This window comes from Carassius carassius, chromosome 13, assembly GCF_963082965.1.
Source record: "Carassius carassius chromosome 13, fCarCar2.1, whole genome shotgun sequence".
In the NCBI taxonomy this organism is placed as follows: Eukaryota; Metazoa; Chordata; class Actinopteri; order Cypriniformes; family Cyprinidae; genus Carassius; species Carassius carassius.
The window spans coordinates 4,029,022-4,054,938 of record NC_081767.1 but is presented as its reverse complement, the minus strand read 5'-3'; the positions used below and the strand labels follow the sequence as shown (position 1 = coordinate 4,054,938).

Sequence of the window (25,917 nt, the reverse complement as noted above, 5' to 3'; positions counted from 1 at the left end):
TCATTTTCATGTTGTTCCAAACCTGTATAGAGGGCTGATGACTTCCTTGTTCTATAGACGGTTTCAACGGCAACAACATAAACAAACGTTAGTGCGCATGCGCGCTTTTGTAGACCCTTACTCAACTTCCGGTAGACTTCCAAATAGAATCAATAACAACAGCCAAGTCCCTCTAGAGTAGATATTTTTTGATAACAAACAAAATATGTTTGTTGCGTGGATCAGGCGGACTTAATGAAAATGCAAATTCATTCTTTGCCAGCAGGAGATGTTTTAAAGCACAGACATAAAGCGCGAGAAATAGAGGTTTCCCCAGTAACAGCTGTAAACAAAGCAGAGCTGGTACGCTCACACGCTGTTTTTATCAGGCATACAACATGCAAGTCTTCCTTCAGAAATACAGCGATATAAAAACACCTGTGCCTCGCTTTGATATTTAAACATATAAATGTAAGGAATTATTATTATCAAACGTGCAGTACGTAACGTTACTCATGTTTATTCAACGAAGCCTTTTTGAAAATCAGTTTTAAAATTGTGGCGAGTCTCCAAAAATAAATAAATGTAGGCTATGGGAAACACATCCCGCAGCACAACCACCTGAGCCCAACTTCAGTCTACTCATCACCCTGACTTTAACTGCGTTTGTAGAAGGCAATGCAGCCAGACCGATATACAGAACACAGACCGGAAGTTAACTTAGGGCCAGGCGCGTGCGCCCGATGAAACCGTCTATTTATCAAAAAATATCTACTCTAGAGGGACTTGGCTGTTGTTATTGATTCTATTTGGAAGTCTACCAGAAGTTAAGTTAGGTCCGCTAAAGCGCGCATGCGCAGTAACATTTGTTTATGTTGTTTCCGTTGAAACCGTCTATAAAGTCCTGTAACGATAAAACCTTTCATATTCATCCAGAAGAAGGAGGCGGGAACCGGCGGACAATCAAATAACATTTTAATAAAGCAAAATAAACACAAAACAGCGCACCAGCCCCTCACGGACGACTGGTGCGAGCAAATAAAAACCAAAACACAACTAAAAGCCCAGGCCTGGTCCTCTCTCGTCCTTCACTGTCGTCGCTCCAGTTTTATATCCTTCCATCTCCTCCGTGGGCCTCGAGACCGGTGGGTCGAACAGGTGTAGCTCATCTCCAATCACTCCACCGGCCTCGCTCCCATGTCCCTCGGCCCCGACCCACTCGTCACATACCCCCATCGCCCCTCGCAGGCCGGGGGGTACTCCCGAGACTGCGCTCTACTCCCCCCCCCCTCCCTCCGGGGGGACCGCTCACGGGGACCTGCGGGAACCTGGGGGTAGGACAGGCGAGGAGAGAGAAAAGGAGATGGAAGGAGGAGCGACAGAGACGAGAGAGGGGAGAGAGGAAAAAAAAAAAAAAATCCGGTTCCCAGACGTACCGCTGCTCGGCCCTCCACCAGCTGGGCGATCTCCTCCGCGGTGCCTGGCGGTGGCACTGGACGGCCCTCGGCGGACGGCACGACACTCCTTTGGGCAGCCGGCAGGAGTCCCGCAAAACAGCGCACCAGCCCCTCACGGACGACTGGTGCGCGCAAAAAAAAAAAAAAAGGCGGGAACCGGCGGACAATCATCTCCAATCACTCCACCGGCCTCGCTCCCATGTCCCTCGGCCCCGCCCCACTCGTCACAAGTCCCTCCTTCAGAAATACATAAGTTCTGATTGGTTCCTTTGTTTTGATTCGACAGCAGCTTAGTGCACGTGGCCCTCCTGGAAACGTGATTGGGCTAGTTTTGAGAAGCAAGTGGGCAGGATTTGTTTTGAAAACCTGGCAATCCTGATCTGAACACACGTGCTGGAGATGTTCTTATAATCACAGGAGCGTTTTTTACTGACGAGATGCGCATGAAAATCGCATTCGATTTTTTTGCACAGCCCTAACATTTAGTTAACAAAGCTAAACAGCGTTGCCCTTTGTGTAATAAGTTACAGAAACTGTTAAACGCACCAACTTAAATAATAAAATACACTTACTGGTTGTGGTCCATAAACAACGCCTTCTCCAGACAAAGAGGGAAATGCTCCATCTTTCAAGAATAATCTCCAAGTACAGCGTCCTTGGGAAATGCCCAAACAAATATGATTGGACTCCGAGATGAAAATAACAGCGTTTCGACGACATGGCGACAAACACAAACACAGCTCTTCCTTCTTCTCCGTCGGAGCGCAACAAGACCACGCCCCCCTGTTTGTGTATTCATGTGGGCGGAGGTTAGTCAAAAAACTGTTTTAGTGACGTCATTACTGCAGGAACTAGAGGGATGTGGTCCAAACGGGTCGTTTTTTGTAGGCGAATTCTGTTAAATAAAATATCTCGCTTGGCATTGAACTTTGAGCTTTAGAATTTTACAGATATTATTTATACTCTAACAACAATATTACACACTGACTAAAGTTTAAAACATGGGATCATGAAGAACGGGACCTTTAAGATAAATCTCTGTTTATATGTAACATTTTTGTTGTTGTTGTTGTTTTATCGCTTTGACATAAGCCACACAGAAGAAAAAATCAGTAAATGAGACTATTAGGAACGTTTACAATCGCTGTTTGTGGATTCGGATGGTCGTTGGTGGTCTGATGTTGCACCAGTGTTATAGCTGGTTGGGAAAAGTCTGGAGCTGTTTTCCTGCAGCAGGGATAGAAGGGGTGTTTGTGTGGGAAGTCACTCATTAGTGCGAGTATTTAGGCTGACGTCATGGCCAATCATTAAGTGGGTGCAGGAGCCAGAGGACCTTCTGATGGATCGATGGCCAATTAAACTCTCATCTCTCAGGGCCCCTGAAAGAGAATCTCCTGTCCCACTAGTCTTTTTCTCCTTCGTCCTTCCGTCTCCCTTTCCCTTTCTTTTTTTGCTCGTTCCCAGAGTGAGTGACAGGGAAGGGTCAAGCAGCCCCCGGTTCTGCAGTCACCTGGAGCGCAGCCAAAGCCTGGGCCTCCAGCCAAATTCAAAACCACTTGCAAAAGATATGAGGCTGCCTTTCAGGTGCCCTTCTCCAAATCCATGTTTCTCTCTGCTTCAGGAATTCCATACTTTAAGTTAAAGCAGCCGTGGCATTGCTATTCGAATGATACTGACTGAAAACCAGCCATGGGCTCGCTGAATAGTGACACGATCGACTTCTAGAGCAGTAACTGGACTTGTTACATTGCTAAACTTACAACGTTGATAGATAGAGAGCTAAATTGAACCGAATAATGACACTATTGTAACCACGTTTTTTTTTTTTTTAATTTGAATTTGTTTACAGCATTGACACAAATTTTCCTATTTTATTCAAGTGTAGCTGCTTTTGAAACAATCTGTATTGAATAAAGCACTGTATAAATGAATGACTTGACTTTCAATGACATTTTGCTTATGTATATGTGTAAGGAGTCATAATATGATTTTAATATATTAGATTAGCAATTTGCGACTGAATGGGTGCCCATTCTTTGTTTGGCATACAAGAATTTCTAATAAATTCATCGTCTTTTAGACACCGACCAAGAAAGGCATCATGAATGTGAAGCCAACAGCACTGAACACCCTGCATGTTGACCCTGCAGGTCAAAGAAAAAATCCAACATAAGTGACTGACTTCTCTCCTTAGTGATGTGAGAGTTAAAGTACAGCACTGTGAAAAGCCCTGGCTGTTCCTGAACCCTCCGAAGGTCGACCAAACTAATAATGTTAGGGCTAGAGACTGAGGGCCGTTTGGCCAAGAGTGCCATGTGTTATGCCAAAATCTGCAATTCTTCACAATGGATTTTTAATGAGCGCAGCTTATGCATGCTTAATTTGCGTTTTCAAAAAATGTTGACTCGAGTGTGTATTCAAGTGTGATATCATTGAAACTGGAAAATAAATGAACTAAAAAAAATGAAAACACATTTTTTTTGCCTTCAAATAAATAGCCTTTGCGATTATTATGCTGCTCTGAGTTGATAAACAGAGAGTGCACATGCATGGAGAGTAGAGGGAGGAGATGAGGAGGAGGAGGGGGACATTTGGATCCTCCCTGCACCCTAGAGAGAGCGAAAGTTCAGAGCAAGAAGCAGAAGTGCGCTAAATAAAGTCTATACAGCGCATTCAGAAACATTCGCACGGAGGCGCGGACACTTCTGTCTCCAGCACGGATGCGCGCGCGTCTGGATGCGCTTAGCTCTGTGGAAATACTGCCTCACTCCAGAATATATGGATGAAACACAAATGCAAAGTGTAAGGTAATCCTTGCGGAAAGTTGTGTGGTTTAAAGATGCGCTGGGTTTATTCCTGCGCGCTGCTGATTGTGCTGGTGCTGGATAACGCCGTGGCCGCGCCTGCGTGGAGAAAACACACGGTAAGCGCTCGATATCATCTCAACTTCATATTATGAGTTTCGGATTTCACAGGATTTCAGGACCCTAGCGCATAAATTTGGCACTGACATCTGACGTGGCTCTATTTCATTGAAACTATTTTAAACTAATTATTCGATCATTTTCATGCATGCATTTTCATGCATAATAGAATACATGTACTAATACATGTACTTTTTACACTGCTGAAAGGTGTATCCTGAAAGAAAATGCTAACTTCTAAAAATATACTTTTTGCACAACATTTACAATAAAGCGTTCACTTAGATATTGTTAGTAATTTTCATAATTAAGTACAAGTAACGCGTTGAATTAAACGTGAAATTTTGAATTGAAAAGACAGAAGTAGCATTCTCTTGTAAAACCTACTCCAATAATCTTATAATTTTTTTTTTATTTTAGGCTGTTTGGACAAGAACCGTTACTCATTTGACACAATGAGACATTCATTGCTGATTCACGAGTTTTTTTTTTTTTTTTTTGGAAAGAGTTGTAAAATCTGCAAAGATCAAAAGGAGGAAGAGTGTTGAAGGCGCGTTCACATGTGGGTGACAGATATTCCAGAGCTGACTGCAGCTTCTGAAGTTCTTCTGGAAATCATATCACACAGCAGCAAACAATAGCTCTCCTGATTTATCTAAATATTCACATATCCGAGCCCCCCCCCAAAAAAAAGATTACCTTTAAAAAGAGTTCTTGGTACAGAAAAAAATTAGCATGTTAATATTTTATAGTTTCAATTTATGTTTAGTACAATTATTTGAATTTGGCAGTGTTGTTTGAACCATTTAAGTGGGATTCTATCTTTAATAAAACTGTTACATAAATCAAAACTTATGTGTTTAAATGTGTTCATTTAAACATATATGAACATTAAATATATCAAATAACACTCAACAGGTAAAATTAAAATCAAGTACTTTACATGTTTTAGTATGTTAGTCAACACATTAAACGAAGTGTACTTTATAGAACAAATAAAAAAGATTATTAAAACAATGTACTTTACTGTAAAACTTTTAATTTGACATGATTAAGCGTGTCATAAACGTCTATTCTCTTTATTTACACCTGTGTCCTCTTATTTCATTATTCAGTAGAGTTTTGTTTAAATACTTGAAAGATTTGTGCACATTTAGTACAATTAAGTGCACTTCTTTTTCACAAGGTACAAGCTTGATTATTTGAGTGAAACAGCAGGATTGGAGCTGCATGTACTCCACAGTTTTGTATAAAACGTGATAATCGTGTACTCCAGCATGGTTTGACATGATCCAAAGTGAAAGCTAGTATATCAGACTTGATTTGTGACTTAGAAACATATCTTGACATAAGAATGTCAGTTTCCTGGTAATCACTTTGGACCTCTCTTGATGTGATGGATGCTCAGCAGATGGAGATCTAGCTTCCTGCAGGGTTTAGTTTGAATTCAAACACACCTGAACTATGTCAACAAGGTCTTTGCAATCACCTGGACATTAAGCAGGTTAGGTCTCAGATCTGCAGGAAGGTAGATCTCCAGAGCTCAGCATATGATTAACAGTACTCATGTGGATCAGAGTCATCATTTGCGTTACACTTTTGGCTTGGTGGTTTGCTAAATGCATATTTTTTTCTATCTTCCTCTTAGGTGGCTAGTATTCAGTTGCATAAACCATGTGTGCAGACACTGGCTCCTGTGGACACGAGATCTCATCGAGGTCTGGCTCGATCCAAGCGCTACGCTATCAACCCACTGGGATACAAGTGGGAGCATTTTAACGTCACCTACAAGTGAGAGACACAGGATATGTATATAAAAATATGCTGACTAGATAGAAATAGAATAGAAGCTTTTCTATTGATGTGCATGTTGATGCATGAGATGATCTGGGGTTCAGATGATGAGGGATATTTTGGGAAGAGCAGATTGATTTGGGGAGTGTTGGGCTTTTGTAAATGTGTATTCTGATTGATAGCAGACACAGAGTCTCTTTGAAAGTGTTTCATTCATTCCTGGCTGGGAGTAATTTACGTTTCTCCCTCTAAAAGGATCACAAAGTTTCCTAACACACTGAATAAAGATGATACCCGCAAAGCTATTAGCATCGCCTTCACGAAATGGAGTGATGTTTCTCCTCTGACTTTCACTGAAACCACCAACCCCGACAAAAGTGCTGACATCACTATAGGTAAATAAATGTGCGGGAAAGAAGCCAAAGCATCAGGCATGTGCACTTTGGCAGGCTGACAGAGTAATTTATGCAGCTATTTTTGCATGAGACTCTAACACCTCCTTTTTCTGAGACAGGCTTCTACACGTACAATCACACAGATTGTTGGTGGTCTCCTCTGCACCCGTGTTTTGACGGGCTGAACGGTGAGCTGGCCCATGCCTTCCTTCCCCCACGAGGAGAGATTCACTTTGACAACCATGAATTCTGGATTCTGGGAAAATCCCGCTTCAGCTGGAAACAAGGTACTGGTCTGATACATTTATTTATTTCAATCCCAGACATAATGTTGGCCCACATCTGGTCCATGTCTGTTCCACTGTGCTTGTAAGAATACAAATATAACAGATTTGCTCATTGATTCCAATATTCAAAACTTTTGACAGACTTGTGGTGCTTTCACCAGTGGTATTGTCAGTGTGTGGAAATGAAAAGAAAAAAAAAAGTGTAAATATGTAAAAGTGCTGCTGTTTGACTAATTTCCAATTACTCACTTTTGGCACCCAAGTTTGAATTCAGTTCAAAAAGTAAATTTCAGACAAAATTTGAGATTTGTGGAAAATCTATTTCTAGTCAAATGGAAAATGAAAGCACCAGGTGACTTTAGTTTCTTGACCATTTGTGTTGTTCCAAAATTTATGTACTAAAAATTTGAATTGATGGTGGAGCTGGAGTAAAGTGTTGTGCACTGTAGAGATGAATAGATGTCTTCTGTAAAATGCGTTTCACGAACACAATACAGGAAATATATCACGTAAGTAGACAGGTGTAAGTAGATCAAGTGCAGAGACCGCAAATGTGAGTACTGAGACAGACCCATTGATGCTTTTCTGAACTTTTGTTAACTGAATCAAAATGATTAATTGTTTTGAAGAGCTCACTGCAGATGTTCTAATTGAAGTGTAGCCTAATCTACACATAAATGAAATGTTTGGTAAAATTTGTGTTCTTGCATTAATGTACATTGTGCTTGTTATATGGGAGCTTGGCAAACTACTAAATTAAGGTCACACTTTATTTTAAGGTCCAGTTCTCACTAATGAATTTGCTGCTTGTTAATAGTTAGTAAGGTAGTTGTTCAGTTTAGGTATGGGATTGGATTAAGGGATCTAAAATATGGTCATACAGAATAAGTGCTTAATAAGTATTAATAAAAAGCCAATATGCTAGTAATATGCATGCTAGTTGATAATGAGAATCTGTCCTTAAAAAAAAGTGCTACCGAAATGAAGTATCATTCTCTTTTCTGAATTATATACATATAATAAAATTCTATAAACATACTAAAAAAATAAACCTACATTATAAAACTGATCTGAGATCAGTTCAAATATACAGATTTGAACCATCAGACACTCATTCATGGGTTTTAGTAGATCAGTTTTGTTTATTGGCAAACCATTGGATTTTTCAAACATTTTGGAAGTAAGGTTTGAAACAATATGAAATAATGGAGCTCCGTTTGCTGAAATCATGTGACTTGGGGAGTTTGAGACAAGCTCTGAACCTTGTGCTCATCACTAGTTCACTTTGAATGTCAAATGTTTAAACTGAAAAATCACATCACATCTCTTCATACTCATGCTCAGAGAAATCTCACGACCCTACATCTGTTCTTCTGTCCCTTTCCTCTTTGATTTGATGGTGTGTTGTCTCTGCACAGGTGTGTGGCTGAATGACCTGGTCCAGGTCGCTGCTCATGAAATCGGTCACGCTTTAGGCCTCTGGCATTCACAGGACCCTAATGCATTAATGCATCCTAATGCAACATACACGGGTCAGAGGAACATCGCTCAAGATGATATAAGGGGCATCCAGCGCCTTTATGGTAAACGAAATATAGTCAATGAACCGGAAATAGTGACAGATCTTTTATTCCATATTGTGACATACATAAACTGTAGAGCGGGCTTGGTTCTAGGAGTCAGTTGTTGATTGGATGATGAGGTGTGGGCATGGTATCTAAAGTAGAGGAGGAGTTTCAGTGACCTAAATGATAATTTTCACCCAAAGAACCAGTTATTACATTTTGATTGAACATTATGAGATCGATAATGAAACACGCACGGATGAATCGTTAACAATAAGACCAATAACATGCATTTAGAAAAAAGATAAGTTGAATTTTTATTGTATAGCCTTATAAGTACAAAAATAATGTTCTATTGACATGTTCACATCTCTCTAGAGTTTTATAGCTTGTGTTTGTATCTATCATCTGCATGTGTGTTTGCTTCAGGATGCATGGACAAGAAGCGTGTGTGTGATCCTTGGGCCCGCTTGGGTTTCTGTGAGAGGAGGCGGAGCTTCATGAAGAAAAACTGCCCACAGCGCTGTGACCTGTGCTACGGTGAGACACTGAAAACATCCTCCTCCAACATCTCCTGCAGCGCTGGCTTCACTTCCACACAGTACTCTTCATCGTGCATGTGGACGGACATCGTACCATTAGTAGTGATTATTATAGACTCACACACTTGTTCAGCTGACTCTTTACTGTGATTGTTTGCTCCTCAGAGCCTCTGGATGCAGTGTCTACACCAACACCTCCTCCTGAAAATGCGAAGATCAAAATTGTGCCTCGTGGAAAAGTTGTGGGCTTCCGCTGTGGGACAAAAAACACCAGAGTGCCTCCAAAAGTCAGGTAGAGCATCCTCAAGCCTATAAATAACTTTTATATTACTAGTAATATTTTGAAGTGAACACTTACTGGACTGAAGTAACTTAGATTTACTTGTTTATCTTTTTTTTTTTTTTTTTTTTGAAGAATCATGTTAAATTGTAAGTATCAAATTTGATCATCAGGCTTTTAAGGAAGGCTTTTCTCAGTCGTTTTTGTTTTGCATCACATTATGATTTGCCCATGATAAAAATATAAAAAAAAAAAATTCACAATTTTTTTACATTTCTAATCTATTAATCAACCTCAGTCCTGATCAAAACTACCAAATGTTTAAAAAAATAATCCAAGATTTTAACTCTTTAATTACCAAGTTCATTAATGATGTCCCTGATTTGAAGAAGAAAAAAAAACACACACAAAATGTATTATTTTCAATATAAAAAGTAATTGTGGCTGGATATTTTTTTACCTTATATCACAGTCTTGGGGATGTCAAAGATAAGTAACAACATTGGCTTTGATGCATTGTTAGTTTTTGTGCAGGATTAGATTTTTATTTTTTCTCCCTCATTTATTGTTTGTGACTGTTTTTGCCCCATTGACTTCCATTATGACGACATTTTTTGATTGCAAAGCCATGACACCATAAAATCATGCATTCTTGATGGTTGGTGGTTTTCCCTGTTGGGAAGAGGTAACATTTGTTATTTTTACAGTTGATCACTAGGTGGGACCATTAACCCTTTAGATAGACCTGTGAAAAAAAGCTTAGTTTCCGGCTTGTATAAGGAGTTATATGGAGTAGTATAACAGCATATTATATTGTGTGTGTGTGTGTGTGTCTGTTGTGTGTTTGTGTGTGAGAGAGAGAGAGAGAGAGAGAGAGAGAGAGAGAGAGAGAGAGAGAGAGAGAGAGAGAGAGAGAGAGAGAGAGAGAGAGAGAGAGAGAGTGAGAGAGACCTTTGTGCGCTTGCTTGATGTATCTAAAAAAATCAAAATATGCACCTCAGCTCTCAGAACTACATGGAGTAAACAATAAAAAAAAGAAGTGTGTTTTTGCACCTGCTGCCTTTTGATGGTGAAAATCAGACCAAAACAAAAACAACTAGATTTAAACACATGCATGCCCTCCTGCTTGTCATTTGATGGTGAGAAGAGCAGCAAGCAACATGAGAAAGGGCTTGACTTGTACTGAAGTTTTAGAAATGATTGTGCAGCTTGACCCCTCCAGCGAGCTGCAAGATGTATTGTCTTCTCCCTCTGACACCACAGACTCAGGAGAGTCAGATCCTGATTTTGTTGTGGCACCCTCATCATCCTCTCCAGCTTCCACTGAAGGCGAGGAGGATTCAGAGGATCCTGTATCAGGGTGGATTGGGAGAAACGGTAAAGTGTGGTTTTCCACACTTTTGTGGAGACAACTCACTTCCTTCAGCCTGCCAGAGGCGTGACTTCAGGGATGACGCGTTATACCATCGCAAGGGTCCAGAAGTGTGTGTGTGTGTGTGAGAGAGGGAAAGAGAGACCTTTGTGCACTTGCCTTGATTTATCTGAAAAAATCAAAATATGCACCTCAGCTCTCAGAACTACATGGAGTAAACAAAAACAAATTAAGTGTATTTATGCACCGGCTGCCTTTTGATGAAGTACGGATGGCCTATGTGTGAAATGCTTGTCTTTTCTTGGTGGTACAGCCAGTTTAAAAACTAGTTTAAAAAAACGGTTTTAAAATCCTTCAATGATACACTTTTAGATTTTTCTGTAAAAAAAAGATTTATGAACATTATTATGAACCAAAATGCAACACCAACTTCAAATAAGCTGCAGCTCGCTGGAGGGGTCAAGCTGCATAATAATTTCTAAAACTTCGGTACAAGTCAAGCCCTTTCTCGTGTTGCTTGCTGCTCTTCTCACCATCAAATGACCAGCAGGAGGGCATCCAAGTGTTTAAATCCACGTACCTTGTTTTTGTTTAGTCTGCACTGCTCACCACCATTAAAAGGCAGCAGGTGCATAAATACACTTACTTTGTTTTTGTTTACTCCATGTAGTTCTGAGAGCAGAGGTGTTTTCTCAAATACATTAAAGTAACTGGGCAAAGGTCTCTCTCTCTCTCTCTCTCTCACACACACACACACACACAATATAATATGCTGGTATACTCAATATAGCTCCATATACAAGCCAGAAACTAAAAAAAAACCAACAATCAACAATGCATGATTTTATGGTGTCATGGCTTTGCAATCAAGAAATGTCGTTATAATGGAAGTCAATGGGGCAAAAACAGCCACGAACAATAAATGAGGGAGAAAAAATTACAATCTAATGCTGCACAAAAACTAACAATGCATCAAAGCCAATGTTGTTACTAATCTTTGACATGCCCAAGACTGTGATATAAGGTAAAAAAAATATCCAGCCGCATTTACTTTTTATATTGAAAATAAGTCTTTTTTTTTTTCCAAATCAGTGACATAAGTTATGAACTTGGCAATTAAAGAGTTAAAATCTTGGATCTGTTATATATATTATTTTTTTCTAAACATTCGATAAACCTATGGAAGCCTGTTAACGCCACTGAAAAAAAATAAAACAAGGTAATTGCGACTTTTTATCTTGCAATTCTGACTTTATAATACGCAATGGATTTTATTTTTCTAATTTTTTTTATTTATATTTTTTGATATATCAGGCTTCACTGGGTAAAATCTTAACATAAAGATCAAAAGATTCAATTGTTAAAGGTCATATGAAATAATTTTATTTTAGTTAAATATTTTTTCCCCTTATAATATTAATGAAGTACAAAATGTCCATTAATGATCTCCCAACAGGCATCAACATGTTTGATGTAATGCAATTATGGAATGCATAATTTTTTAAGCTTAGTTTCTGTCCTGTTAATCTCAGCTGCTTTGTTTCATCTTTCATCAGCTGGTATAAAGACGGTGAGCAGTTGCTGACATCAATTCCTGGCTATATTGTAATTAAAGATCGGGACCTGAGGCTCGTGGCAAATGAATTTAATGAAGGCACATACACCTGCCGCATCCATCGGCGTGGTAACGTTGTCTCTGCTAACTCGTGGGCCATCCGGCTGAAGCCAGAGCAGTCCTCCAACAACAGCTGATGGAGCGATGCTGATGTACTTGATCCCAAGCTCTACCTCCTGACCCGCTGTCCTCCGCTGCAGCAAACACAGAGTCATAATGGACCACCGGCACAAGCAGGGGTTTCCAACCTTCATAGCTCTGAGATTTAAGACAATATTTTGAAGGATCACCAACTAGATTTTCTTTTGTACGTCTGTCTGCTGCAGTGACGACAAATGTGCTTTTTTATTAAGTGCTTTTTTTATTAAGGTTAATGCCACTTCTGAGGCATAAAATTTAGTTTCAAAGATGCTTAAAAGTTTAAAAAAACGTATTTTCCATTGCAAACATTTTAGATGAATTAAAGTGAAAACAAAATCTTCTCAATTTTGTTTGCAAAGGTACAGTTTCATACTCAGCGGTTTTTCAGTAGCCTTGATTTTAGTGTTTTAAAGGGCTGTTTACACCATGGACTACAACAATAACTATAAAGTGTTAATAATAGTGCTATCAAATCAATAAATCGCAAATAATTCCATTCAAAATAAAAGTTTGTGTTTACATAATGTGTGTGTGTACTGTGTATATGTATATATAAATACACACACATACATGTAAAAATGTAAGAAATATTTATGTGTATTCATAAATATATATGATTTATATTATATATAAATATATATATTACATTTATTTCTTAAATATGTACACATATATGCGTCTATTTATATATGCAAATAAATATACACAGTACACACACATTATGTAAACACAAATGTTTATTTTGGATGCAATTAATCACGATTAATCGATTTGACAGCACTAGTTAATAATCATTTTAATTTTTTGAGAACAGGGAAGTCTACCCCACAGCTATAACACTAACAAGAGAAGTAAAAATTCAAGCAAGTTTGTTTGTTTAAGGCTTTTTAAAAATGTCTAATGGTTTTAAAACAGCTTTACAGAACATTGTGATGTTAAAGGGATAGTTCACCCAAAAATGAAAAACTTGTCATTAATTACTCACCCTTGTGTCATTCCAAACCTGTAAGACCTTTGTTCATCTTCAGAACACAAATTAAGATATTTTTGATGAAATCTGAGAGCTTTCGGACCCTGCATAGACAGCATCGCAACAGAAAACACTTTAAGGCCCAGAAAGGTAGTAAGGATTTCGATAAAATAGTCCATCTGACATCAGTGGTTCAACCGTGATGTTATGAAGCTATGAGAACACTTTTTGAGCACAAAAAAGTAGGAGGAGCCAGCGTTTGGAGGCGCTGTGCCTTGTTTACAAGCAGAGGAAGATGTACGCATACGTCGTGGTACTGTCATGAACGTGCGGTGGAGACTGACACAGAGGAGAAGAAATCGTTGAATAAAGTCATTATTTTTGTTTTCTTTGTGCACAAAAATATTCTCGTAGCTTCATAAAGTTAAGGTTGAACCACTGACGTCACATGGACTATTTTAACGATGTCCTTAATACCTTTCTGGGCCTCGAACATGGTATTTGCGTTGCAGTCTGTGTAGGGTCAAAAAACTCTCGGATTTCATCAAAAACATCTTAATTTGAGTTCGAAGAGACACGTGGGTGTGTAATTAATGACAGAATTTTCATTTTTGGGTGAACTATCCCTTTAATGTTTATGACATCTTAACATCTTAAGGCCTTATTGTTGTGTTAAGCAGATTACAGCTGGGCGATAATATAGTGACATTTTGCGATTAAATAAAAATATCAAGCAGTTAATATAATATACAGCAAATCTCAACTGCTTGATACTTTTACACAAGTATATTTGTGGATAAAGTTGGATATGAAAATTTATAACTTTATGCACAGGAACAATATCATTGGAATAATTTTCAGAGTATTTGTTTTCCAGATGATGAATGATTAAAAACATTGACAACCAATCTGAATCCAACCACTCATAGCTCAAGCATTTAAAGTGGCTTATAAACAGAACATTAGCACGTCTGTTGGTGTGGACACCAATATAGTTATCATTCTTGGTGTGAATGGGCCTTTAGCTTTTTAACTGTAAAATTATTTTAGTTTAAATTCGTTTAGACAAAATTAAGTTGGTTTAGCGGCCCTTGTTAAAGTTTACTGATGGTCTCAAATGGATTGAAGTACCCAAGTTGAGAACCACTCAGATATGAGTATGAGTTTATGAAATGTTTCCTTACTATGTCATTGAATCATCCCTTTCTCCAAGACTGAAGTACATTTTACAAAGAGTTCAGACATGTATCATGAAGGGAATGTCAATTATGGTGGGGAATATGGCCTTGTTTACATATGCTGGAGCTTTAAGTCCTTTATTGGCATCTATTATTAAAACGTTCTTCACACTAAGAGAAAATGTTTCTTTTAAGAAATAATCACTGAAAGCTGTAGGGAACCAATAATGGTTCTTCTATGACATCACTGCAAACCCCCCCCCCCCCCCTTTTGGAATCTTTAATTTTAAGAATGCAGCTACTAGAACTAGTAATAGAATTTGAAAAGCTGAGGCTTGAAAAGAATTTGAAATGTCACCTGAAATATCAAACATCTGTATCTGATGTTACGCCTATTAAACTATTCAGAAGAAATAGGTTAAGGTTAGTTTTTTTTATCTTATGTTATTGGACATTAAAGGTGCTGTAGTACATAGTGTTTTTTTGATCCCCATGAATAAGTAACAAGCCACGAGACAATACAAAAACAATTATTTTTTCTTTCAGGATGGTTTAGTGATTCACTGCCATTATTCACAGTCCTTTTGATTCTCAAAGATAATCGAAAATAAATCAAATCAATGTTTCTGACCACAAGAATGTCAAAGTTGTCCTTTGGTCTGCTGGCAAACACATAATCCTAAAATCATCTTCCGGTCCTGTGTAAACATGTAAACAAACAGGTCCTGGTAGTCTTTCGCGTTAACACTGTTACTTTAACACTGTTTACATTACCTGAGATTCAGGCAAAGCAAAGCCTTTCCAAAAAGACTGGGACCTGTGCCTCAGACTAGCACAGGGTTTAAATGTGACACTGCCAGGCCCCAAAATTATTACTTCACACCAGAGTCTGAGAGAGAGAGTTCATGTGAGGTAAAACACCTAATGAACTGTAGCAGAGACAAAAAAAAAAGGTCAGCGAGACGCATGAATGTTCAAAAAGAATGATTAGAAGTAAAAACAGACTTTCACTTGGAGTCATAAACTGAGATGAAATACGGTAAACAGCATAAAATGAGAAGAAAGATTCTAGAACTATACAACGACGACTGATTCTTAAGATTTCTTTCCCAAGATCCCTCCCCCATCCTGGAATTAGTCTCAAATCTGGGCACTGTTCAAGTATGAAAAGATCTGGACAATGAAGGCAGGTGAGGGTGAGTTTTATGCACAATTGAGAATGAGATTACGTGCAAGCACATGCCATGTTGTGAAACAAAAAATTGAGAAGCGTTAAAAATGCAGAACTATGCAAGTTCCAGAACGAATACGATCCAAGGAATAGAACAACAATACGAGCGTTTTTGGTTAAGTGGTGTGTGAGTCCATCCCTTATTTATATTCTTGGCTACTCAAAATGGCTTAAAGGCGGCATAGAAAACATGAAATGTTGTTTGACATTAGGAGTTTGATGTCGAGCTAGTCGTCCTCATCTCTGCCTGTGCAGTGAGCGCTGCTGTGAAGATGATGAGGAGGAGAAAAGAAAGGTGAGGTGGTGAAGAAGGGAAGGCGGAAAGTGGGGGACGGCGAGCGCTCCTCGCGGACGGGACTGCTGCTGGGACTCTGTCTGGGACTGATGGCCTGTAACATCCGTCCTCTTCCCTCTTTCAACATGTGCTTCTATTAGACACATAATACATATTAGCGATTATTAGAGATATTAGTGAATTCATCTGTAGACAAGCACGTATTCAAAAAAATTGCTGAAATGAAAATGTACTCCTATTCACTGAAAATCTCTCTCTTTATCACAGTGCTAAAAATCAATTCGCGTACACCCAAGTCAAAAGTTTATAATAATTGAGATTTTATTTATTTTATGTTTCTTATGCTCACTAATGCGGCAATTCTTCCATCAAAAATACAGTAAGAACTGTAATACTGTGAAATATTATTACAAATTAAAAGAACTGTTTTCTATTTGAATATATTTTAAAATGCAATTTATTCCTGATCAAAGCTGAGTTTTCAGCATCATTACTCCAGTCTTCAGTGTCACATGATCCTATACTCTGCACCAGATTTGACATCAACAATGCCAAATATAACCAGTTCTTATGGATTATCAACAACTTAGATTTCAGACATCATCATCTTAAAATACAGAACACGAGTGTCATGCACCTTTTTTGTCCTGTCTGGAGTGAGAAATAGTACAACATCAACCTCTTTTTTACAAAAAAAAAAAGCAGATTGCACATTCTGCAAACCATCTATTGTCTTCCACAGGAAGAGAAATCATAAGAGGGGGAGTAAATGATGACAGAACTTTAACTTTTGGGTGAACTATTAATTTATGTATTGAAACATCAATGCTCAAGATGAACTGCAGCTAGACTCACCAATGCCCCGTCCGGCCCGAACATCTGCAGGAAGTTCCCAATGAACTCTCGCGATTTCTCCTCCCATTTCTGAATGAGGTCGATGCCCTTCTCCTCCACCTTCTGCACAAACTCTTTACTCTTTTCCTCCACATCTCGGACCTTCTGCTTCACCTTGTCCACGTGCTCCTGCAGGTGGTACTTCTTCTCCTGGCAGAGCATAAACTCCAATACTTAAATGAGGACAATATTTCCTTTCGATTGCGTTGTTATGAAGAGATGGAAGGAGTAGTCAAGCGCACTCACGTTGATGAAGCTGACGTTCAGCTCTTTGGCGGTGTAGCCTCTCTGCAGGTTGCGGCGCACGTAAACATCATAGTCACGTACGATTCGTGTGATGATGTCGGACGTGGAGATGCCCTCGCTTCTCTGAGTTGGTGCGAACATACCTGAAAAAGTGAATTTGAAGAGCATGTATTAGAGTAAAAACTAAATTACTGAATTAGCAAGTTGCTAATACCTACCTGCCTCCTTTATGTGTCTGTAAACATCATCACTTCCTGCTGAGATGTATGGGATGTCGTCATGGGCGACAAAGTCTATCTGTGGACAGAATGTCATCATATCAGTGTTGATGAAGACTTTCTCTGTTCCACTGAAGGAGAGAGTTCGGTGTTGATAATGAACCACATTCAAAGTCAAGTTCAAAATCTGAGACGATGCCAATATTTATTTTAATGGTTTGTTGTCCTTTGTAAATTATTTTTTAATGTTAAAGAAAAAGGTAACACTGTATTTTCTGGTGTCCTTGATACACATTACATGCACTTCTGCATAATAACGCTGAACCAAACACTAACTTTAACTCTAACCTAAGCACGTTGTTAAGTGTTGCTTCAGTATCATTGATATACTATTGTGTTTAATATTCTGAATTCAATTTTTCCTTTTAATTAAGTTAAAATGGTAGTGAATTTGTTGAGTTTTTAGCTTTTTTATCGCCCTTTTTAAATGCCTATATTGTTGTTTATTTGTTTTTATTTACATTTATTTAGTATTAGTTACTTTCACACCTAATCTAAACACCAAAATAAAATGTTTTATTTTATTTCAGTTAATCCTTATTTAAAGAAACTAAACAGTTTTTTATGGTTTTAGCTTAACTATAATTACCCAGTTTGTTAATGTCATTCCAAACTGTTATGAAAATGTTTTTTCTTTTTGTTTTTTTCTGTGAACCTCAAAAAGCATTTAAATGAGTTGTATGGATGTTTTTTTTTAGCTTAGCAGATGTGATCACTTTGAATTGCTGTTGAATGGAAAAGAACTGCATTAATAATTCTTCAATATGGTTGAGAATAACATGAAGATGAGTATATACACAATACACTGTAAAAAATAAAAACCTCTCCAACTCAAACATTTCTAGTGACTGGTTACATCGAAATTTTTCAAATTCAATTTGGCAAACTGAAAAACTAAGATGTGATCAGTCAATAGAAAAATTTGAGTTTTTTTTAAATTTATTTTTTTACAGTGTACACATTTTTCATATTTGAGTTAACTATGACCTACAACCTTTATGGTTACACACTTCACAAAGTCCTGTGTTAACCCTGGGAAATGTACATTTACATTGCCATTTCTATATTTGACGGTCGCTTTTATTCAAAGCATTCAAGGTTTGATCGGTTCATGATCTACTGCTTGAGCCACAGGAAAGTGGAAATACGATGTTGATCTGGATACTCACTCTGTGCTCGGCCAGAAACCCAGGCGTCAGTGTCCATGGAGCGTTGCGGACCACCTCATCAACATAACGACAGTGACTCACTGCGTCGTAACGCTCATCCTCGTTCATGACAGTAAAACCCTTAAACTGATGCGTCAAATCATCGCTGCACACTGGAAAAACCCATGAGGTTCCATTTAACTGCATTAGTTCACATTAACAATTCACTTTTCTCTACAGCAGTTACTACTCTTAGTTAATGTTAATTTAAACGTTTACTAATACATTATTAAAATCATAGGTTACACCTGTAAGCATTATTTAACATGAATGCTTTAATACAAATATACTGCTGATTGTAAGTTAATGCCTTAATGTTAATTAATCAGACATTGCTTTTTCACGTTAGTCTGGTGACACTAGTGACACACAAATGAAATGAAGAGCTGATTTACTGCTTGAATCTGATTGGTTACACTATTACAGGGATATACATGGCAAAATACATTGGTTCAAACTCACCACCCACAATGAGATGTGTGTTGGGGAAAAGGCACTTGGCCTGCATCAAAGCCCGAGCGTGTCCGGAGTGAAACATGTCAAAGATCCCGTCAGCATAGACGCGGACTGGACGGTGCTCTGAAGAGCGAATGAGAGAGGGAACACATGCAGGTCTTGCAGAGAGTGTGTATACAACGAGGGTGACTTCGGCCTTCACGCACCTGGAGTGCCACGGCGGGCTTCTTCCATGCTCACGCGGACGTATGGGGTTTGTGCAGCCACCAGCTCATCAGCGAACGGTGCAGGTTCAGTCAGGCCCTGGAGACACACATGAGATGAGGAAATCATGTCTTCACATCTGAGTGGCGACTGACAGAGACCTGCCCAGCACTCACCAGAGTCCTCCGAGGAAGTTTTCTGAAACACTCGGCCTCCTTCATCTCTCCGTTCATCTCCTCTCTCTTCCTCTTCCTGCCGAGGCCTGAACTGTGCGCCTCCATCCCTGCACCGAATTAAAATACACCTTTATATTTTACTGTACGACTCGTGCTGCAGTGTTCTTCATGCAGACAAATTCAAGTCGTTAATAATAGAAAATCTTCCCTGCTTCTTTTGATTTGTTTTCAATGGACAGTAAAGAGCTTTTATCATCACATTTTACACGGAAACTGCAGCAATTTTACTATTTCACATTTTGCACAAACATATGCAGACATATATCTGTAAAGTGTGAATTAAAATATGTATTATTAAACAGAAATAATCTGATTAATTTTAGACACTTTAAATTGTGATGTAAATGTATTGTGCATTGCACTTCAATATTTATAATGATAATAAATGTAACATTTTTATCAACACAAATATGAAATATACTCCATTATGAAGTGTTTATACTAAGTATTATGGGTATATGATTGTATCAGATTTCACAAATCGAGTTCTAAATGAACAAGCTCTTGATTCGATTCCATTTTCAATTCGATATTTGTTTATATATATTTTTTTCTTAACATAAACATTTATTTATAAACTTTTTCAAAGCATTAACAAAAAGTTTGATACAGTTCAGTTATAGCTTTTCCCCCCTTTATAACCCTTTCCGCCAAAGTAATTAACCATACATTACATAAAGGTTAACAATAATACTAATAACAAAAAAAATAAATAAATAAAATAAAAAAATATTAAAATAAAAAATAAAAATATACACAAATACATAGCCAATAATAAAAGTTAATTAAATATTTAATTTTCTCTAATTTTAAGTATGATACTAGATCACATAACCACACTGAGGCTTTAGGAGAGCTTGTTGACTTCCACTCCAATAATATTCTTCTTCTCGCTAATAAGGTGGCAAAAGCAATACAATTTTTACTTTATTTGTCAGTAATACTCCGTGTTCTGGTACTCCAAAAATAGCAACTTCAACACTGGGTTTTATATTCGCACTAAAGGCTTCATTTAATATTTTGAATATGCATGTCCAATAGTCACTCAACTTTTCACAAGCCCGAAAATGGTCTATCTTGTCACCTTTACATCGATCACACAAATCGTCAACATTTGGGTACATTTTTGAAAGTCTACATTTTGTGTAGTAGGCACGATGGAGGACTGTAAGTTGTATAAGGCTGAGGCATGCACAAGAGGTTGATCCATTTACTCTATTAAGAGCCTCGTCCCAAATTTCATCAGGTATTTCACTTCCTATGTCCTTTACCCACTCACCTCTTATTCCGTCAATTATTTGTTTATATATATTAATATATTTTTTCTCTCTTTATATATATGTGTGTGTTTTCAATGTTCATTTAGAATCAAATCAATTTGTGAAATCTGTGTCTATATATATATATATATATATATATATATATATATATATATATATATATATATATATATATATATATATATATACACATACACACATCTCAGGTACAGTAAGTTTATTTATCAACTAAAGTTGTAAACCTTACAGGGAACCCTGTCAGTTGGTACATTATTATTATTATTATTATATTAAGTGTTAATTTAACAACTGAGTCCTAATTCCAGGGCTTCCCATACATTCATTAATTTGTGGCGGCCCGCCACAATATCAACGCTGACCGCCACGGATTGATTCAGATTTTAAAACTATTTAATATGGGTACAATTGTATTTTATTGTAGAGCTGCGCGCTGCTTGCTCCCTCCCTCTCACAAACTGACAACGGAGGCACGCACGACTAGCCCCTCCTGTTCGAACACGATCTGAATCAAAACATGATGAGCATGCGTTAGTTACGGATTGTTGCCGGTGCTTAATGCTTATTCCCCCAGCGAATATTCCAGAATCAATCCGGAGTTGAATGGTTAGTAATGAACACTGTTGCTCAACATAACTCTGAGAAGTTAGTCTATGTTAAGCACTGTTGCGTTTCCATTACAGATTCGCGCAAAACTTTAGTTTTTTTTCTAAATATCGATAAACAACTATTGCGAAATGACGGCGTTTCCATTAACCGATGTTATGCGACTAAAACGTCATTCTTTTCCTCTCGTGATCAGTCATTCCAAAAATCATGGCAACGGATGTTGGTAGGTTTATATATATATATCACAGCCACCAGACTAGACATTATATTATTATTATCTCCAGGTTCAGGTTGGTGTATGTTGGTTTTTGTCCACCTCAATCTCCAGGTTTGTGTGTGTGTGTCCACCTCCAGGTCCAGTTTGGTGTGTGTGTGTGAGCCTGTGTGTGTCTGAGTCTGTGAGCCTGTGTTTGAGTGTGTCAGTAAGTTTGTGAGTTTGAGTGTGTGTGTGTCCATCTCCAGGTCCAGGTTTGTGTGTGTGTGTGTGTGAGCAAAATTTACAACAAGAAGTCTGTGGAGCAGTCATAGCATAGAAAGTGTAGCAATGGCATAGCAATGTAGCAATAGCAATGTCTTTAAAGGGATAGTTCACCCAAAAATGAAAATTCTATCATCGTTTACTCACCCTCAAGTTGTTCCAAACCTGTATGAGTTTCTTTGTTCTGCTGAACACAAAGGAAGATATTTGGAAGAATGTTTGTAACCAAACAGATCTCGGTCCCCATTGACTACCATAGTATATATTTTTTCCTACTATGGAAGTCAATGGGGACCGAGATCTGTTTGATTCTGTCATTCTTCCAAATATCTTCCTTTGTGTTCAGCAGAACAAAGAAACTCATACAGGTTTGGAACAACTTGAGGGTGAGTAAACGATGATAGAATTTTCATTTTTGGGTGAATTATCCCTTTAAGGTATCTGACACTAAGTGTTGGCAATGAAAATGTGTACTTGTCACTAAAAATATATGATATATTTAACTTAACCCCCCCCCCCCCCCCCTCCCCCTCCCCGGTCCCCAAACACCACACCACCGCAAATAGAATCTAATTCTGTGGGAAACACTGAATTAAATTGCTATTTATTTTAGATATACAGTATAACACACACACACACACGCACAGAGTATTCAAATTTCCCGTAAGGTCATTTTATATGAACTTTTAATGACATAATTATGATATTACTTCACTTTGTTGTTGACATCTAAACCCGTTTAGAGAAGCTAGTTCTCCTGTTCTGTCTGTGGTAATCATTAGTACAGTACGCGGTCTCAGATCTCCAGCAGGAGCAGTGCTTTAGTGACGGGTCAGCAGATGTACATGAGCGATGCCACATCATTTCAACATGATGACCGGCACAAATATGACACAGTTCACAAGAGGAAAACAATCGATGTGTTCACCCCTTTTCTTCATTATAACTGCTCTATTGTTCGCTCAGTGTTCACTTAAACGTCCTCAATATGTCCAGCTATAAACCTCAGACGTGGAAACAGACAAAGCTCTGACCGATCCACTGTCCAGCCACATGTGAACCAGCGCTGCAGCTTTTAAAATTAAAACTCATTTAACCCTCCTGTGATGTCTGGGGTCAACTGATATGATAACTGAACTGAATATGATCATTATTTTTTATTTATTTATCTTTTTGCTACACGTGTTACACAAAATCATAAACAAATAAATTCAAAAATAAATATATTTAAATGTATCATTACTGTACTGCACCTTTATCTACTGTACTATATCATACAATAATTTCTACAAGCATCTATCAAATTATTGTTGTTGGGTTTCTATATTATATTTTGTGAGTTTCCATAGATGTCATTTTATACTAAACAACAACAACAATAATAATAATAATAATAATAATAATAAAGGTTTTCCTCATGGGGACCAAGTAATTAAATGTAAACAAAAAAATTATCATACTGTCAATTTGAGTAATTTATTAATACATTTAACAATATTTGGATTCAATTTGACACCTCACAGATTAAAAACGGTTGAAATTTGCACATAACAGGAGCCAAAACAGCCTAAAACTAGATCTGAGCAGACATTTCAATCACTTTTGAGTTCATTTCTATGACTTATTAAAGTATAAACAAGAAAATAAACATTAAGGCACACAACAAAGTCAACAAACTAACACTTGTAACCGTCGTTATCAGCTTCAGCGTCGATGAAAATAACTTTACCCTCAATTTAAGGATGACCAAACGACTAAGAGAGAAAATAAATATGAAGTCTTTCTCCAAGTAACATTTTATTTTGGAACATGAGGACTGACCCTGATTCAGAAGCTGTTTGTTCGTCGATCGCGCCGTTTCTTCGTATCATCAGCTGAAGACCGCGTCCAAGGAACACATTTCAGTTGTAAACACTTTATATTGATGATACTCCATATATGCTGCCGATATGACAGCTCTCCCTGCTTACTACATCATCATCATCATCATCATTGCTCAGGAACCACACGCACACATCCGCCCATATGACACACTTCCGCATCGAAACCCTGCCCTCGAGTGGTCACTTCGTGCAACAACCGCTAATGAAACTTCAAGAGCGCGCTCTACTACAATCAGACTGTCATCAAACTTTAGGATAATAATATATCCCCCTGAGAACCAGATTTTTTAAAATGAAAAATTATATATATATAATTATTTAAAAAATTCTGGTTCTCAGGAGGTATATATATATATATATATATATATATATATATACATATATATATATTGAGCAAAATTATAAACGCAACACTTTTGCCCATTTTTCATGAGCTGAACTCAAAGATCTAAGGCTTTTTCTATGTACACAAAAGGCCTGTTTCTCTCAAATATTGTTCACAAATCTGTGTTAGTGGGCATTTCTCCTTTGCCAAAATAATCCATCCACCTCACAGGTGTGGCATATCAAGATCCTGATTAGACAGCATGATTATTGCACAGGTGTGCCTTAGGCTGGTCACAATAAAAGGCCTCTTTAAAATTTGCAGTTTTATCACACAGCACAATGCCACAGATGTTGCAAGTTTTGAGGAAGAATCCAATTGGCATGCTGACTCCAGGAATGTCCACCAGAGCGGTGGGGTTATGGTATGGGCAGGCATATGTTATGGCCAATGAACACATGTGCATTTTATTCATGGCATTTTGAATGCACAGAGAACCGTGATGAGATCCTGAGACCCATTGTTGAGTCATTCATCCACGACCATCACCTCATGTTGCAGCATGATAGTGCAGGGCCCCATGTTACAAGGATCTGAACACAATTCCTGGAAGCTGAAAACATCCCAGTTCTTGCATGGCCAGCATACTCACCGGATATGTCACCCACTGAGCATGTTTGGGATGCTCTGGATCGGTGTATACGACAGTGTGTTCCAGTTTCTGCCACACAGCCATTGAAGAGGAGTGGACCAACATCCCACAGGCCACAATAAACAACCTGATCAACTCTATGTGAAAGAGATGTGTTGCGCTGTGTGAGGCAACTGGTGGTCACACCAGATACTGACTGGTTTTCGGAACCCCCCCCCACCCCAGATCCCTCAATACAGTAAAACTGCACATTTTAGAGTTACCTTTTATTGTGACCAGCCTAAGGCACACCTGTGCAATAATCATGCTGTCTAATCAGGATCTTGATATGCCACACCTGTGAGGTGGATGGATTATCTCGGCAAAGGAGAAGTGCTCACTAACACAGATTTAGACAGATTTGTGAACAATATTTGAGAGAAATCGGCGTTTTGTGTTAATAGAAAAAGTCAATTCCTGAAAAATGGGGGCAAAAACAAAAGTGTTGCATTTATAATTTTGTTCAGTGTATATATATATATATATATATATATATATATATATATTTTTTTTTTTTTTCTATGTAAATGAAGCCAGTTATTAAAAATAAATAAATTATTAAATGAAATAAAAAATAAAAAAATTGACATGAAAAGACAAAAGTTTCATTTATTTATTTTCATTCACCAGTCAGTTTTAAGTTTCAGGCTATTTTTAGCCTAACTTTGAACAAAGTTGATTCTCAACTATGCTAGGAAAGATATAACAGAATTATTTGATGTACTATTTCACTTTTTGCAATATGTGTGTAAAATGTCCATAAATTGGTATTCCCATTCTATAAAATGTTTGTCCTGGTGAACTCTACAGAAGACATGAATGAAAATTATGCCAAAATTATGTTCCATAACAAAAAGTCATATTTCGATTTGAAACCACATAACATTTTTCTGAAATGTTTATTCACGACAAACAATTTGGAAATTAGCCAGATTTAAATGATAATCACAAAACATGATCATATTTCCCTAAGAGTACTAAATTTGATAATTCTGTCAATATCAGTCATATCTAAAGACCAAGGAGAGGGAGTGTTTATGATCAAACCTCCAAACATCTTATACTTAAGTTGGAAGTCTGACAGTC

The 25,917-nt window shown here is 37.8% G+C and overlaps 2 protein-coding genes across 2 annotated transcripts; one reads left to right on the top strand and one right to left on the bottom strand.

The window, feature by feature from the left end:
* Positions 1 to 4,081: 4,081 nt before the first annotated feature.
* LOC132155544 (matrix metalloproteinase-23-like) lies at positions 4,082 to 12,626 on the top strand. The gene is made up of 8 exons (XM_059564324.1): positions 4,082 to 4,359; positions 6,009 to 6,151; positions 6,410 to 6,549; positions 6,669 to 6,836; positions 8,255 to 8,419; positions 8,831 to 8,941; positions 9,109 to 9,235; positions 12,152 to 12,626. The coding sequence occupies exons 1-8, from the start codon at positions 4,276 to 4,278 to the stop codon at positions 12,345 to 12,347; spliced, it is 1,134 nt and encodes a 377-aa protein (XP_059420307.1). The 5' UTR covers positions 4,082 to 4,275; the 3' UTR covers positions 12,348 to 12,626.
* Positions 12,627 to 15,955: 3,329 nt separating this feature from the next.
* On the bottom strand, positions 15,956 to 23,971 carry pcyt1ab (phosphate cytidylyltransferase 1A, choline b). The gene is made up of 9 exons (XM_059564323.1): positions 23,754 to 23,971; positions 19,488 to 19,594; positions 19,314 to 19,410; positions 19,114 to 19,230; positions 18,613 to 18,764; positions 17,384 to 17,462; positions 17,166 to 17,308; positions 16,881 to 17,069; positions 15,956 to 16,158 (listed from the first exon to the last, which is right to left on the bottom strand). Exons 2-9 carry the CDS (start codon positions 19,590 to 19,592, stop codon positions 15,958 to 15,960), a joined length of 1,083 nt encoding a protein of 360 aa, XP_059420306.1. The 5' UTR covers positions 19,593 to 19,594; positions 23,754 to 23,971; the 3' UTR covers positions 15,956 to 15,957.
* Between the last annotated feature and the right edge of the window lie 1,946 nt (positions 23,972 to 25,917).

Bases quoted from the DNA above. Each gene is read 5' to 3' on its own strand.
- pcyt1ab (XM_059564323.1), bottom strand. From the start codon at position 19,592: ATGGAGGCGCACAGTTCAGGCCTCGGCAGGAAGAGGAAGAGAGAGGAG. The intron at 19,411-19,487 runs GTGAGTGCTGGG...GTGTGTCTCCAG, and splicing joins AACTTCCTCGGAGGACTCTG to GGCCTGACTGAACCTGCACC. The intron at 16,159-16,880 runs GTGAGTCTAGCT...TGTGTCTAATAG, and splicing joins TCGGGCCGGACGGGGCATTG to AAGCACATGTTGAAAGAGGG.
- LOC132155544 (XM_059564324.1), top strand. From the start codon at position 4,276: ATGCGCTGGGTTTATTCCTGCGCGCTGCTGATTGTGCTGGTGCTGGAT. The intron at 6,152-6,409 runs GTGAGAGACACA...TCCCTCTAAAAG, and splicing joins CATTTTAACGTCACCTACAA to GATCACAAAGTTTCCTAACA. The intron at 8,942-9,108 runs GTGAGACACTGA...TTTGCTCCTCAG, and splicing joins GCGCTGTGACCTGTGCTACG to AGCCTCTGGATGCAGTGTCT.